Source organism: Chinchilla lanigera, unplaced genomic scaffold (assembly GCF_000276665.1).
Source record: "Chinchilla lanigera isolate Chin_1 unplaced genomic scaffold, ChiLan1.0 scaffold00032, whole genome shotgun sequence".
Classification (NCBI taxonomy): Eukaryota; Metazoa; Chordata; class Mammalia; order Rodentia; family Chinchillidae; genus Chinchilla; species Chinchilla lanigera.
In genome coordinates this window covers 13,723,444-13,737,789 of record NW_004955433.1, presented here as the reverse complement: position 1 = coordinate 13,737,789, position 14,346 = coordinate 13,723,444, and the positions used below count along the sequence as shown (strand labels likewise).

General features: G+C 43.1%; 1 protein-coding gene across 1 annotated transcript in view; it reads left to right on the top strand.

The window, feature by feature from the left end:
- Ces5a (carboxylesterase 5A) overlaps positions 1–14,346 on the top strand; it is a 29,801-nt gene that overhangs the window by 7,791 nt on the left and 7,664 nt on the right. Inside the window, exons 6-11 of the mRNA XM_013516107.1 lie at positions 2,721–2,874; positions 4,818–4,919; positions 7,171–7,275; positions 8,130–8,270; positions 11,818–11,886; positions 13,795–13,942. Of these exons, the coding sequence (XP_013371561.1) occupies positions 2,721–2,874; positions 4,818–4,919; positions 7,171–7,275; positions 8,130–8,270; positions 11,818–11,886; positions 13,795–13,942 (719 nt within the window). The remainder of the gene's footprint in view (positions 1–2,720; positions 2,875–4,817; positions 4,920–7,170; positions 7,276–8,129; positions 8,271–11,817; positions 11,887–13,794; positions 13,943–14,346) is intronic.

Below are 14,346 nucleotides of genomic sequence, written 5' to 3'. Positions count from 1 at the left end.
TCACTTGAGCAAATCTAACTGCAAGGTCACAGGGAAGTGTAGCCCAGACCTGTAGCTTGGAAGATAAAGGAACAGGTTGTTGAGCAGCTGGCTCCTCAAATGCTCCCCGAGAATAATCCTTCTATTGCGCTGCCTCTCCCCAGTACCCCTGTGATACCTACCCTGTACTGGCTACTTGCTGAGAATCAGCCTGATACTTGCACCTGTCATGTTATTCCACTCACCGTCTGATAGTACAAGACATATTCTGTTGTTCTTCCAATACTATAGTTGAAAAATGAAGGCATCTCTATGTCTCCATTACCTGGGAAGTAACAGCTTCCCAGTCACAGAGCAGAGATGGTTCTCTTGACCACCTCTATTATCCTGCCTAGAGCATGGCAGTGTAAATCCAATGTGAGCAACAGAGGAGCAGTGAGAGTTGGGGCTCTGATCCTGTTTGGAGGCTTCTGTCACATGCTGTGGAGATGGCAGGAGGGATTCACACAGGAATCTTCCTCCTGGAGGCTCATGGGCCAGTGGGGCATCCACATCCGTGATGCCAGGCAGAAGAGGATTAATTCCCCAGGAATGAGAAGCAAGGGGGTGTGGAAAAGAGGAGGGAGCTGCCAGGGATCCAGAGCTTCCTGAGAGAGGTGGTATTCCCATTGTGCCTTAAAGATGGGATTGAGCTTGGGAGAGAGTACGCTTAGCTAAAGGTGCTACCTAAACCAAGGCTGGGAAGCTAGAAGGGATATAACAATAATGGGGCTGCAGAAATATTTGCAAAGAAAGCTTTGGGCTATAGCAATGGGTGTTGGATCTGGGACTGCTGTGAAATCAGGGCAGGCTGATGGGTGCCTTTATCTGAGCAATTATATTTTAGCTGCTTTATACACTAGTGTTTTCAATAAGGTTCCTTTGGCAGGAAGGAATTTGGTTTCCAAAAATTGGTTATATTATCTTGGTTTGACCATAGGTAGGTAAGGATATAGTAGGTGATAGATACGAAAGACAGGGGCAGGCTTGGTTGGGCAAGTCCTTGAATACTAGGTCATTCATGGTATTCTGTATTCTCTAAAGACTGTGGTACTCAGGAGTACCCCATTCAGCTCATGTACCAGTAAGCTTACTCCATAGAGAATGGAGGCTGGACATAGTGTGCCCAGCTGTAGGTGAGGAGTTATTTGGAAGGCTACTGCCCAATCCTGATGCAGGCCATAAGGAGTTTGATTCATGAAAAGAATTTCTAACCTGTTTATAACACTTTTGTGTTCAGCACTGTCAGTCTTCCTAACAACTATGTGGAACAGGGACAGTTGTAATCCCCACTTTCAACATGAAAATGTTGAGAACATGAAGATATGCAATGAAGATATTCAATATTCTCATTGAACCTCAGCTTAGTTAAATGACTTGCCTAATGTCACCCACCAGACAGTGAGTGGCCACACTTTGAATCCTGTGTGAGTGACTAAAATCTTAAACATTGAGGTGTAGTTCTTCTCAGGATAAATAGAAAGGGAGCAGTGGAGACTTATGTGGGCTTCACCATGGAGTGGAGGTGACATTAGCAGGGGTTGGAGAGGTCTGGAAAGTGAGAGGTGTAGTCAGAGTCAGCCATCAGTCATGGACAGAGAACAGAACCCAGGAGCAGAAGGAGGAATTTAGGGGACTGGGAAATGGTGAGAAGTACTATGTGACCCTGAGATTATGTACATAAGTGCATCACATGAATGTCTTTAGTCTAGGCATTCATTTGGTTCTGTGGCATTTTCACTTATTTCCCATTAACTGTCCATTAAGTCTGGGAAACACGCAATTCTTCAGGGGTCAGAGCATGGAGTGTGGTTAGGAACAGGGCCTCTAGGGCCTGTCTCACTGAATCTCAACTCTGCAACTTTCTAGCACTGTCCCTGCCACACCCTGCAATAAGGGGATTTAACCTCTCTGTGCCTGAAGCCCTTCATCTCTTTGCAAAAGATGATGTATCCGTCATTATCCTGATGACACGCTCACAGAATTAATTAAAGGGTGTTTGTATAAGCTGTGGCAGTGGAGAAATATGGCTACTGTCAAAACCACTTCATAGAATAGAAGGAACATGAGGTGGTGGGATGAGCACCCCGGTCTCTCTCTCTCTCCACCCTCAAGCATCTGTCCTTACCTCCCACTGATGGCATGTGGCTGAAGCCTAGAGTACACAGTTCTTAGAGATCAACCTTTTGGGAGCAGGCAGAGAATGGTGGAAAGAATCCCAGGAAGGCAAAAGGAGAAAAGCCAGAACTACTTGCCTCACAGGTTGTGACAACTGTATTCACCTTAAACACTTGGAACAGTTTCCGGCACATCCTGTGGCTGTAGCAATTGTTGTTATAGTTCTCAGCTCTCATTCTTTGGGATCTCTGTATCCAGGAAGATCTTGCTGGATTGGTACAGACTCATTCACAAGAGCAGGACTCTTCTGCCATCCATGGATTCAGGGTGCCTAGGAACCACCTGAAATCATGAATACAATGTTGTGTGTGCATTTTCTAAGGTGCATAATTTTCATCAGATCCTCAAAGAAACAAGAAGCCTGGCAAAGGGTGAGAACTAAGCTTGGTTTCCTCAGCTCCTCCAGTCACTGCTTCTCAACTCTGTCCCAGCTGTCATCTGCCAATAGGTTCTGCTGAGAACTCCCTGGACTGCAGGAAACAGAGCTGCCAACCAAGAATTCTCATCCCTCCTCTTTCTTCCAGCACAGGGGACCAGCACGCCCCAGGGAACTGGGCCTTCATGGACCAGTTGGCTGCCCTTTCCTGGGTCCAGGAGAATATCAAAGGCTTTGGTGGGGATCCAGGCTCTGTGACCATCTTCGGCGAGTCAGCGGGAGCCATAAGTGTTTCTAGCCTTGTGAGTTCCGTGTATTGTGACTTCAGTGAACCTGGTGGGGGAGGTTACAAAAGTGAGGATAATCAGTTACTTACATTTGATTGGTGGTTTCATGTTGGACAAACACTTTTATACACACTGCCTCCCATGAGGCTCAGAGATACAATTGTGAATTAGACACACAGTCTCATTTCATGGGTGAGGCAGCTGTCACTGGGAGAGTTTGTAATGAGTCTCCTACGGTCATACATTGAATAATGATTTGAGGAAAAAAATCCCTTATATTTGTAAAGTTGAAAGGCTAGCATCCATTTACCAGGACTGGCAATGACTTGTTTGTATTAGCTTTTCTGAGGTGTTTCTGAAAGAAGATGACTAAATCTCAGACTGTCAGAAGACCTCAATTCCACTCTGATGGTGGCTTCACCCACTTGAGCATTAGTCAAATCTTTGTTATCATAATGAGATGCCAGAGGCAAGTTAACCATAAAATAAGAGGTTTGTTATCTCACAGTTTCAGATGCTCCAAATTAAAGTTTAGGCAGCCCCATGGATTGGGCTCTGGTGAGGGTGGTGGATGGTATCACATCATGGCGGTTGTGTGTGCAAGAGGAAGCATCACATGTTGAACCAGGAAGCAGAGGGAGCTGAGTGGAATCAGAGTTGCTCCTTTTAGAACAACACTCTTGTGAGAATGACTTAGTCCTTTTGGAGGGCAAGGCCTCCCACTGGTCTCCCACTAGGACCCCCTTTTTAGAGGTTCCATACCATTTCCCAATACCACAGCCCTGAAGACCAAGTCTCCATACTTGGATGTTTGAGAGACACCCACACTGCATCCAAACCATGGTATTGTTTAATAGAAAAACCCGATGAGACCATGAAATTACAAAACAAGTATATAAACAATTTATTTTAACTGAAAGCAACAAAATGTACACCCCTCACCAGTGGCTTCACACAGTGTTATCTCCACAGCTGCTCTGCTCCAACATGGATCCTTTTGTGTAAACCATGGGCAGAATTCAGTGCCTTTGAACCACAGTTTCATTTTCTTGACAATAAACCCAAACTTAAATTAGCAAGGCTACAGTTTCTTCTATAGTTTTTTTTCGTTCTAGATATTTTACTCTTCTCTTATCCACACCTAATTTGACAGCAGTTATTTTTAGCTATTTGGTGATAGCAAGGCGTTTAAACCCTTGGACACAATTTTGTTTTCTTTTTATCTACATAGTCCATTGACTCCTTTCATATTTCATGGACTATATAATTACAATAATAAGCACAACTGACAAAACAAGAATAGAAGCAAACACATCTGACTCTTGGAAAGAAACTGGTAGGAACAGAAACATATGCAGATACCAGAAAATGATGCACTGACTGAGTGATTAATTACAGAAATCAATCACACGGTAGTGGGTTAAGGGACCGTTAGCTGTATAGCAGTTGACAGTATTTAAGGTATTTTTATAAATTCAAAATTATCTTGTAAGGCAGATTATCTTAACCTAACATTATGTATATAATAACAGCTACATGTTGTAAGTAAAATTTGCCCAGGGACTGTGTGCAGAATATCATATTCATTGTTTCCTCCACTTTTCACCACAGTTCTGTGATACAGGCTCAATTTATACTCTACTTTTTCAGGGAAGTACACTGATGCTTAAAAATGTTAAGTGACTTGCCTGTGGTGACCCAGCAAGGAAAAGAAGGAGCTAGAATTTACACAGTAGAATGCTTGACTAAAATGTTCATGAGGAGTCAAGGCCTCAGACAGGTTAAATAACTTGTTCACACCTTCACAGCTTGTCTTTGAATCCCTAAACTGGGACCTGTGCCCGGCTCCCAAAGTACTCCCTTTTTGGGAAGGCTTCTTAAAGAAGGGATGGGTGGTATGTGGGATGCATGGGGGTTTCTGGGACAACTTTCCTGGGTTTCTTGTGTTCTTTCTTCAGGTTCTGTCTCCCTTGGCCAAGAGCCTATTTCACAAAGCCATCATGGAGAGTGGGGTGGCCATCACGCCTAACCCAAAGAAACTTGATGAGTCGAGGAAGGATGTAGGTATATTCCTAATACCTCTCCTTAGTCAGTAGAAAATATGGTCAGGAATCCACAGACTGCACCTTTGTCATCATGACCTTGGCTTTCTTACTGGCCATGCCCAAAGAACATCATGCTGGCCCAGAGGGGACTCTGTTCCTCCATGGAATGCCTGGTTCAGTAAGAAATGGATGCAGTTGCACAATGCAGCATCGCTGCTGTGCTTAGTGTATTCAAATACGTGTTAAACTTCTTACACACTATCCATTATTCTTTGTATGTAGTAACTCAGTTCTCATTATTCTGTGTAGTTCATCTTCTGTGCTTTACATGGAATGGTTACCTATGATGGTATTTTATTATGGAAGAGATCAAGGATTTTTCTTTTGCAATGGGAAATAAGACTATAACTGACTAATAGTATCTGGCATGGGATTGTAAGGGAGGTGGTCAGGCATATGTGTGACATATGTCATACATATTTGTCATTTGCCATGTTGCATTAATGCTCTATTAGATAGTAAGAGTTTAGAGGCCGAAGTTTCTTGGTCCTTTATGCCACCAGCATACTGTCTGGTATAGATTAAGCAGGCACAAATGTGGGTGAATGAATGAATGAGCTAATTCATTCAATGAATATTAATTAAGACCTAGGCACTGGAACCATCTCCTACATATCAACCATTTTTTGGGTGAAGTTTTCCGTCTTCTTTCCTCCCTACCCTCCTTCTTTCTTTCTGTCTTTTTCCTTTTCTTTCTTTCTTTCTTTCTTTCTTTCTTTCTTTCTTTCTTTCTTTCTTTCTTTCTTTCTTTCTTCTTTCTTTTTCTCTTTCTCTCTCTCCCTTTCCTTTCTTCTTTCTTTCTTTATTTTCTTTCTTCTTTCTTTCTTTTGACAGTATTTTACCACATTGACTATGGTCTCAAACTCCTGTGATGAAGGAATCCTGAATAGTTGCGACTACAGGAGCATATCACCCTGCTTGGCTTGTGTGTTGCATTTGTTAAATATTGTATAGACAACACCAGTGTATACCAAAAGCAGAAATATAGAGCATTCTCTGTATGTGAATGTACCTTCAATACACAGAAAGTACTGATTTTGGCAATATTATATAAAAACCTACTAGCAATTAGTATATATATTTATTTATTCACCAGGCATTTACTGAGTTCCCATTGTTTTTCCAGTGCTGTTAAGGACCTATGGGTCTATGAATGGAAAAATAATATCTTAAATTCTTAAAGACTACTATGTTTTTATTACAAGGGTTTTAAAAAATCTGGAGTCCATGAATAGGCTGTTCTTGAACTCCATAGAATTGTATGCAGACTCTATGTTTGTTGCATTTTCCTGGGAAGACAGAAGGTGTGTAACAGTTTTGAAAGACTCCCAGGGGCTGGGGATTTAGCTCACTGGCAAAGCGCCTGCCTGGCAAGCTCAAGGTCGTGAGTTCGGTTCCCGGTACCAGAGAAAAACCAAAAAAAAAAAAAAAAAAAGAAAGACTCCCAGAAGATTAAGAACCACTACTCTCAAAAGATAGGTTCTGCAAGTATAGAAGTTCAACAACAGGGCCAAGGCAGGGTATTTAGCAATGGGCTAAGAAGGAAAGGTGAGACCACTGGGGGGGGGGACAGGAGGTTAGGGGAGGAAAGGGCTATGGAGCTGCAGTGTGCTGAAGGGATGTTTCAGAAGAGGCAGGAGTTAGCCTGGAAGAGTGAGTTAGGAAAAAAGTAAATAGAAACAAATACAGCATTATGATTGTGAAACGTTAAAGAAAAAAGTTAGTGATATTGGTGTAGAAACTGAAAAAAGACTTCCATTTATTCTGGGGCTGGAACTTGAGCAGAGTTGATGAAGCACTGACCCAGAGTCATGCCTGAACTGATGTTTAAGGAGCTTGCAAAGATGCTCCTTACTCTTGAGGCTCCAAGTTCCATTTGGCACCATGCAGGTGGGGTCTAGTGCCATTACAGCTAAGCTCACAGGATTGGTCTCTCCATAACCAGGAATCAAAATTCCAATCCATAGCCTCAGAGTAACAACTGTCCCATCCCCAGCATTATTTCCTAAGAAGCACAGAGGCCAGCCAGGAGAGTCAGCATAATGCGGTGCCAACCTGTCCTTAATGCGTACATTCCACAGAGGTGCATGGAACTGGGGAGGGCCAGCAGGTTGAGCTTCACATATAAAGGACCAGCTAATGGGCAGAGGGTACCTCTTGGATGCTTTCAGTGCTGTGTTCTGACCTGCTTCTTTTGTGGAAATAGTTGCAGATCATTGCTGATGTCTGTGGCTGCAATGCCTCAGACTCCAAGGCTCTTCTGAATTGCCTGAGGACAAAACCCTCCACTGAGTTGCTGAACCTTGGCCAGGTAAGGAACGAAGGGAGAATTTGGGGATCAGGTTGTCCTTGGTGGTAGGTAAATCCTATCTTTCTGTTATTTGTTTTGACTTAGGACTTGGGAAAGAGAAGAGTTAGGGACTCATTGCAATAGCTGTAATTACATTATGCAGGGAATAGAACTTTTATAGGTTATTTAGTGAACTTCATGGGACAGAGGTGATGCTTCTCTTGGAAAAGATCCAGCAGAATACAATGGCTGTCACTGAGACACTGAAGAGGGACCACACTTGTTCCACGTATTCCCAGGAACTAAAGTCAAAACTGATAGCTGGGCTTAGTATAACTGAGAACTTCCTAACACATACTTATAAGCCATTTTGGCTTAATATAAGTGAGAATGTCCTAAAACTTCAATTGTCTGCAAAAGGTCTGGGCTTCTTTAGAAAGCAATGAGGTGCCCATCTCTGCAGATATTCAAGCAAGGTCTGGCTGACCACTGGCTGACCACTGGATAGTTAACTAGACTAGGTAATAGCTGTATCCTTAGGCTAGGGATTGATACACTGGGTTGGACTAATAGTGGTTTATTTTTTTCCTTTTTTTATGGTACTAAGGGTTGAACTCAGGAGTGCTCTACCACTGAGATACATCTGTAGACCTTTTTATTTGCCATTTTGAGAACAGGGTCTCACTAAGTTGCTCAGGCTGGCCTCAGACTTAAAAATTTTCCATGTCAACCTCCCAAGGGGCTGGGAAATGTTTCATTTCTAAATGCATTTTGATCATTGCTTGACTAAGCTGGCTTAGTTTGACTAGGTTTTGGGGATAGCACAACTTGTGAACAGAGATAACTTCTATTTTTTCTTCTCTTTCTTATTTCAGAAAACAAAGTCTTTTGATCGAGTGATTGATGGCGTTTTTTTCCCTGATGAGCCTTTAGAACTATTGTCTCAAAAAACATTCAAAGCAGTGCCTTCTATCATCGGAGTCAACAACCATGAGTGTGGCTTCATGCTGCCCATGGTAAGAATCCCTGCTGTCCTCCCTGCTGATTGCTCCATGCTGCTGCTGCTGTTTGCTCCCATAGCTGACATTTTCAGAGGGGACAGCCAGCATTATGAGGGCTGCGAGCCTACTGTCATGCCTACAGTGATAATCTCCCTTGTGTCTGCAAAGAGGCTGTCTTAATCTGCTTTGTGTTGGTATAACATAATGTGAGGTGTGAACTCACATCAGTTAAAGAGGTTTATGTGGCCCACAGTTCTGGTGCTGTAAAGTCCAAACACTATTGTGCCAGCCTTTTGTGAGGACTTCCCTGACCATGCCACAACATGGTAGAGAAGTAGAAAGGGAAATGGCTGCATGCAGCTGGGGTTAGATATGTGGGATGGTCTTGCTTTGTAACAACCCATTCTGTTAAGAAATGTGTCTTGAAAGAACTGCAGCAATTGCCTTCCATTGGGCCCCATGTGTTAAAGATTCAATACTTTTCAATGCCATGACAATGAAGACCAAGCTTCCAGCTCGTGGACTTCTGGTAGACAGACTCGAACTATTTTTAAACCAAAGGAAGGAGTATTTAGGACCGGCGGTGGTGGTGGTAGATTGCAGCCAAGTGTCTGCTTTGTTCCTCATACAGGTTTACAGCAAAAGAAGAAACTATATAAAAAGGAAAGAGAGGGTCAGATTAGTTTGGTCTTTATTACAAAACATTACATACGATTGTTTCCAATAAACACAGTTACTACTTCAGAGCTGAAATCCACACACATTTGGAAAACTTTAGTCCTTTAAACTTTTCATATACAGACTTGGTCCAGGCATTTTGAATGCCAAGAAAACTGAAGTAGTACAAGTTGCAAAGTGATTAAATCATTTTATTCAATTGGCAAGTGAACACAGTACTGAGCATTCACTCTATACTTATGAAAACAGAACATTAAGTACTGAACAAGTCGTGAGGTTTCCACTATCTGCAGGCTTACATTCCTGAGGGGTGAATCATGAAAAACACAGTTGAAAGGATGATTTTAGAAAGTGATAAAAGCTATAAAGGACTTCGTTGTGGGGAGAAGGCTGCTTTGGGGAGGTCAAAGAGTGTCCAGAAAGTGATCACTCTGAGGAGTGGTCACTGAACTGAGGGCTGGATACAGAGAAAGAGCCATCGTTTCTGGAGTCTGTGGTTAAGAAAGACCTTCTTTATTGGAAGTTATCTGTCCTCAGTTAATTGGAGAGAGCAAATTCATAATGTTGTCAAGGTTCATTCACATAGATCAACCCCTGTTTTAAACTGGGGGAAGTGGGGTTAACATATAGAGGTCTTTGTCAAATTACAAAGCTACTTGATAGATGACTATCACCAGAGCCTTCAGTTCATTGGGCTGTTAAGGTACATTCTGTCATTATTAATTTGATCTCCAGAGAACTGCTTTGGGGTATGTGGGGGTAGAGATTTTTATTGTTTTGTAAGTGAAACAAGTTGTTGATAGATTGTGGCTTACATACAGACTTTCACTACTTTTTGGGTTTGTGCTTGAAGGAAGAGGACAAGTGTTACTGATATCCTCAAATGCTTGTTGTGTGACAGGCTCATGCCATTGGTACAAGAACTTGAAAACAAGCATTAGTATTGTTACGGCACAAATTCCCCTGGCACAAATTGGGCTGTATTCCACAAGCGACCCGAGTCTATTGAGAACAAAACCAGAGTTTAATTTGAGGCTAGCCACCCTCACTTCCCTTGCCAATGTGGAAGCGGGCAATGGCCAACTTTGTTTCACCTTATATACATTTTGGTTTCCATTGGCAACAGATTGGGATGTTACATTCGCTGACCCTGGTGGGCATATGGTGTTCCTCTCAGCCTGTTGGACCCCAGGTCAGTTGCAGGTCACATGTCTAACCATGATAGATGTTTCCCCCACTATATTCCATTTGTCTCCTTTTTTACAACCCACGCATTCCTTTAGGGTTACAGTGTTTACCTAGGGCCAGGAGATGGAACTGTCCAGGCAGGGTCATGGAGGGTTACCTAGGCCCAGGCACCCCCTTATCTTGGGGAGACATTCCTGGGCAGTGTTGATCTGGGGAATTAGCTCTTGCACTGTCCCGGGAGGCTTCACAAGGCACCATGTAGGCTTTTACCAAAACTGTTTTATCTAAAATAATATGCTAAGATTCATTGCCCCCTACAGTATCCCTATTTTACAGCTAAAGAAACCAAGAGGTGAAAGTAGGTTTCCTAAGTTTCCTTATTAAGGAGGGATGTTGTATGTAATTTTCATATATTCAGGCTCTGCCTTTAAAGCTTGGATTCTCTGCTTAACTGCTTTGTGATGTAGGTGAGCTGCCTAACATCTCTCAATTTTTCTTCCCTCATCTGTGGGATAGGACTAACTTAGGACCCATTAAACAGGTACACATCAAATAGCCTGGAACACAGTAAGTACTCAGCAAATGCTAGGTATTGGAGTTATTCCAGTGATGGAAGGAGAATTGGTACCCAGATGTGGATATTTCAAGGGACTGCATTAATAACTTGTAGTTAAGTATTTTCCTGGCTGTTGGAAAGCATAAGAAATCCTTGTAAAACACATCCCAGCTCCCTAACATACAGAGGCTTTTAGTATAGAAAATATACTTATGGATAACTCAAATGCCTCTGGGGGTTCCTTGACACAGGTATGTTTAAATATCCACCCTAGTGATACATTCACCCAAGTTTTTCAGCAGAAAATGTTCCAAAGAAGTTAATTTCATCATCAAATAGTATTTCTACCCCTCATGTTTTTAAATTGTAACATCGTCAGGAAATGATCATGTAATAAATGGCTTCTCAGGGCACCTTGAATGCAAAAGTCTTTAGAAGGAGAAAATAAACCACTAGTTTTGAGATTTTCTAGCTTCTCTTTGAACTTGGTGTTAAAGCTTTGGTGTTATGGTTACTATAAAAAGCAACCATAGATTTGGTACTTTAAACAACAGAAATTCATCTTCTCACAGTTCTGGAGGCTGAATGTTCAAGATCGATTTGTCAGTGGTTTTGGTTTCTCCTGAAGCCTCTTTTCTTGCTTACAGCTGATGTCTTCTCCTCGTGTCCTCACGTGGTCTATTCTTGTATGCCTGAACTTTCAGTACCTCTGTGTGTCTGAATTTCTGTTCTCATAAAGACACCACTCAGATTGGATGCGGACCTGCCTTGATTGCCTCTTTTTACATAGCCAGCTGTTTAAAGGCCCTACCTCCAAACACAGTTCTGAGCCCATGGATGTTAGTTTTTAACACAGAAATTTTGGGAGAAGGACATGATACACCCAATAACAGAGCTACAGAATGGCTATTTGGACCCAACCAGGTTACAAGTATGACAAATGGCTACTTTTTATCAAACATGAGGAGAAGTTCATTGCTTAGCTCATCCAGGCTTCAGGTACACATAGCCACCTTGGGCTGAAATGGTTCTTACTCCATCTACTCTCTCCTGGCAAGTCAGGTGCTCGGGCCCTCCAGGGAGTGGTTTACTTTCTGATGACCAGATGGCTCACAGCTGACACTGTGCTTCTCTCCACAGCAGGAGATTCCTGAGACCCTCAGTGGCTCCAACAAATCTCTTGCCCTTCACGCGATACACTCTCTCCTGGTAAGTGAACTTGGGTATTGGCGACTCTCCAGAGACTTGTTCATTTAACCAACATCCCTGGGCCACATTCAGTGTAAGCGCAAAAGGTTGAGACATTCCTCATCAATTAATTAATTAATTCATTCATTCAACAGGCCTTTACTATGTGTAATCCTATGATCTATTATGCACAATCCCAGAAAGCAAAGAGCTCCAAAAATCTGAAGGCTTTCTGTAAACCCACATGGCAGGCAAATCTGACTCAGATTGATTTGTGTCACAGCCATTTTTGTTCCTACACATCCATTCACTTTACGTATTCCACTATTCTTGTTTCTTGGCGGAACATATCCATGTGGTACTGGGATGCTGCCTCCTTGAATGTGCTGCATATTATATGATGTTTGTTCTGAGTTATCTGTGATTTAAAAAGTTCTGAATTTGGGGACACACACACACACGCACACGCACACACACACACACACACACACACACACGGGACTAAAGGCCAGTATCACTACCTGCCAGCCCAGCCTTGTGCTGCTTCAGCAGTATCAGTAATTCACTCACACATGCATTTCTCACTCAAGCATTTGCCCATTCTCTCACTGCGCAAACACGGGAGTATCAGTGCTTGCTCTGGACACGAGGCTGTAGAGGTGGATTTCTTCCCTTTTCTACTCTCCTTCCTTCTGTCTTGTTTCTTTCCATATCTGTATTACTCAGCATGTACTCAGTGCCAGATTCATTTCATTCTTTAATTCAGGGAACAAATGTTTACAGTGACCCACCAATTCCCAAGGCACTGGTGTGCAGTGTGGGGTAGATGCACATGGCAGTGCATAACAACCAGAGCAAAGGAGAGTCCAGGTCTGTGGTCCCCACAGGTTGCGGCAGTGGCTCCTCTGGGGAGATGAATTTTGGAAGTGTAATGGTGAGAGGAGCTTGCGCGGAACTATGAGAACAAAATGGGTGTAGGGGGTGTGAAGGGATCAGCTAAAGTGTTTTCCTTCAGCAAGTCAGGATGCTTGCAGGTGCTAATGCTACAGGAGTACAAATGTGGAATCTTTCTGGCTGAATTGGCGATGCCTTGTGGAAGAGATGGTCATTGATCTAGACCTTAGAGGTGGGAGGCAATGGAGCAGGAGGGCATTTCAAGTAGAAACAGTATCTTGAGCCAAGTTCCAGGGGCTGGAAGTAGGTTATTTGTGAAAGTACCAGATGAAAGGAAAGACATGCAGTTTCATCCTGTCCTGGTGGCATGCCTGGAGGTGTTTTGCAAATGCTAAATAGTTATAATCTTATTCCAGTTCCTTAGCAGTTTGCCCTTGGACTATGTTCTGGGGACTTAGCAGAGACTCCAGACAGTCTGTCCACTCAGTTTGAGTGGTTCTAGCACCATGAGGTCTGCTGGGCATGTGGTCCAGGTGGCCAGGCCTTTGAACCACAGCCTGCACCTGCTGCAGAATTCTCCCCTGCTTTGGGCCTGATTAAGAACCATCAACCTCCTGAGGGTCTGATTAGTGAGTCTGAGCAGCACTCCTGGATGTAGTTTAGGAAGCCTCTCCCCAAGTCACAAAGAAGCCTACCACAATGTTAGTAGTTTAAGTGTCAGCAGATTGTCCAGCCTTCCCTACAGCAACATACCCCCTAAAAACATTGCCGTGATATAGAGGCATGTGTATTGCAGTTAGGGTCATTGGGTGTGAACACAAACAGATTGTGAGATAATTTAGATCAACCTCTCTAACACCCCATTTACTATTCTGTTAAATAGAGCTAATTTTAATGCTTCCACCGTAGGACTGCTAGGTGGATTAAATGAGGTAAGGCACTAAAATCACTCAGAATTTTGCCTGCTCAGGCTAATGCTTAGTGTGCTGGCTGTTGTTGTTGACTTAGATCTCCTATGACTATATTTTTTTACAGCACATCCCCATCGAATATTTGCATGTTGTAGCTAATGAATACTTCCTGGGACAACAGTCTCCGATTGAAATCCGAGATAGTTTACTGGAATTGCTTGGAGATGTGTTCTTTGTGGTCCCTGGGCTGGTCACAGCTCGATATCACAGAGGTGAGTCTCCAAAGGGCACCCTCCAGGGACACTGTCCACTAAGGGGATCCACACTGCCCACTAACTGGCCACCTGCTCTGCTCCTTTGTTTCCTCACTGAGAGGGAGCTCTCATATATGCCTGCAATACAGCCTGCCATGCCAACCTGTGCAATCCTCTGCCTTCTAGAGTTTGAGAACATCCATCAGTTCCTTTCCCTTCTTCATGATCATGTGGAAAATTTCCAGCTCCCTATAATTTTCTGGGCTTCATCCCCCAGATTCTTCTCACTCTAGAGTTATCTTCCCAATGTTTTAGTTAAGGAAGTAATGGAAAAATACAATAGAGAAAAAGTATTATTTAGAGAGACGCAAACTTTGTCTCCCTTCCCTTCCCTTCCCTTCCCTTCCCTTCCCTTCCCTTCC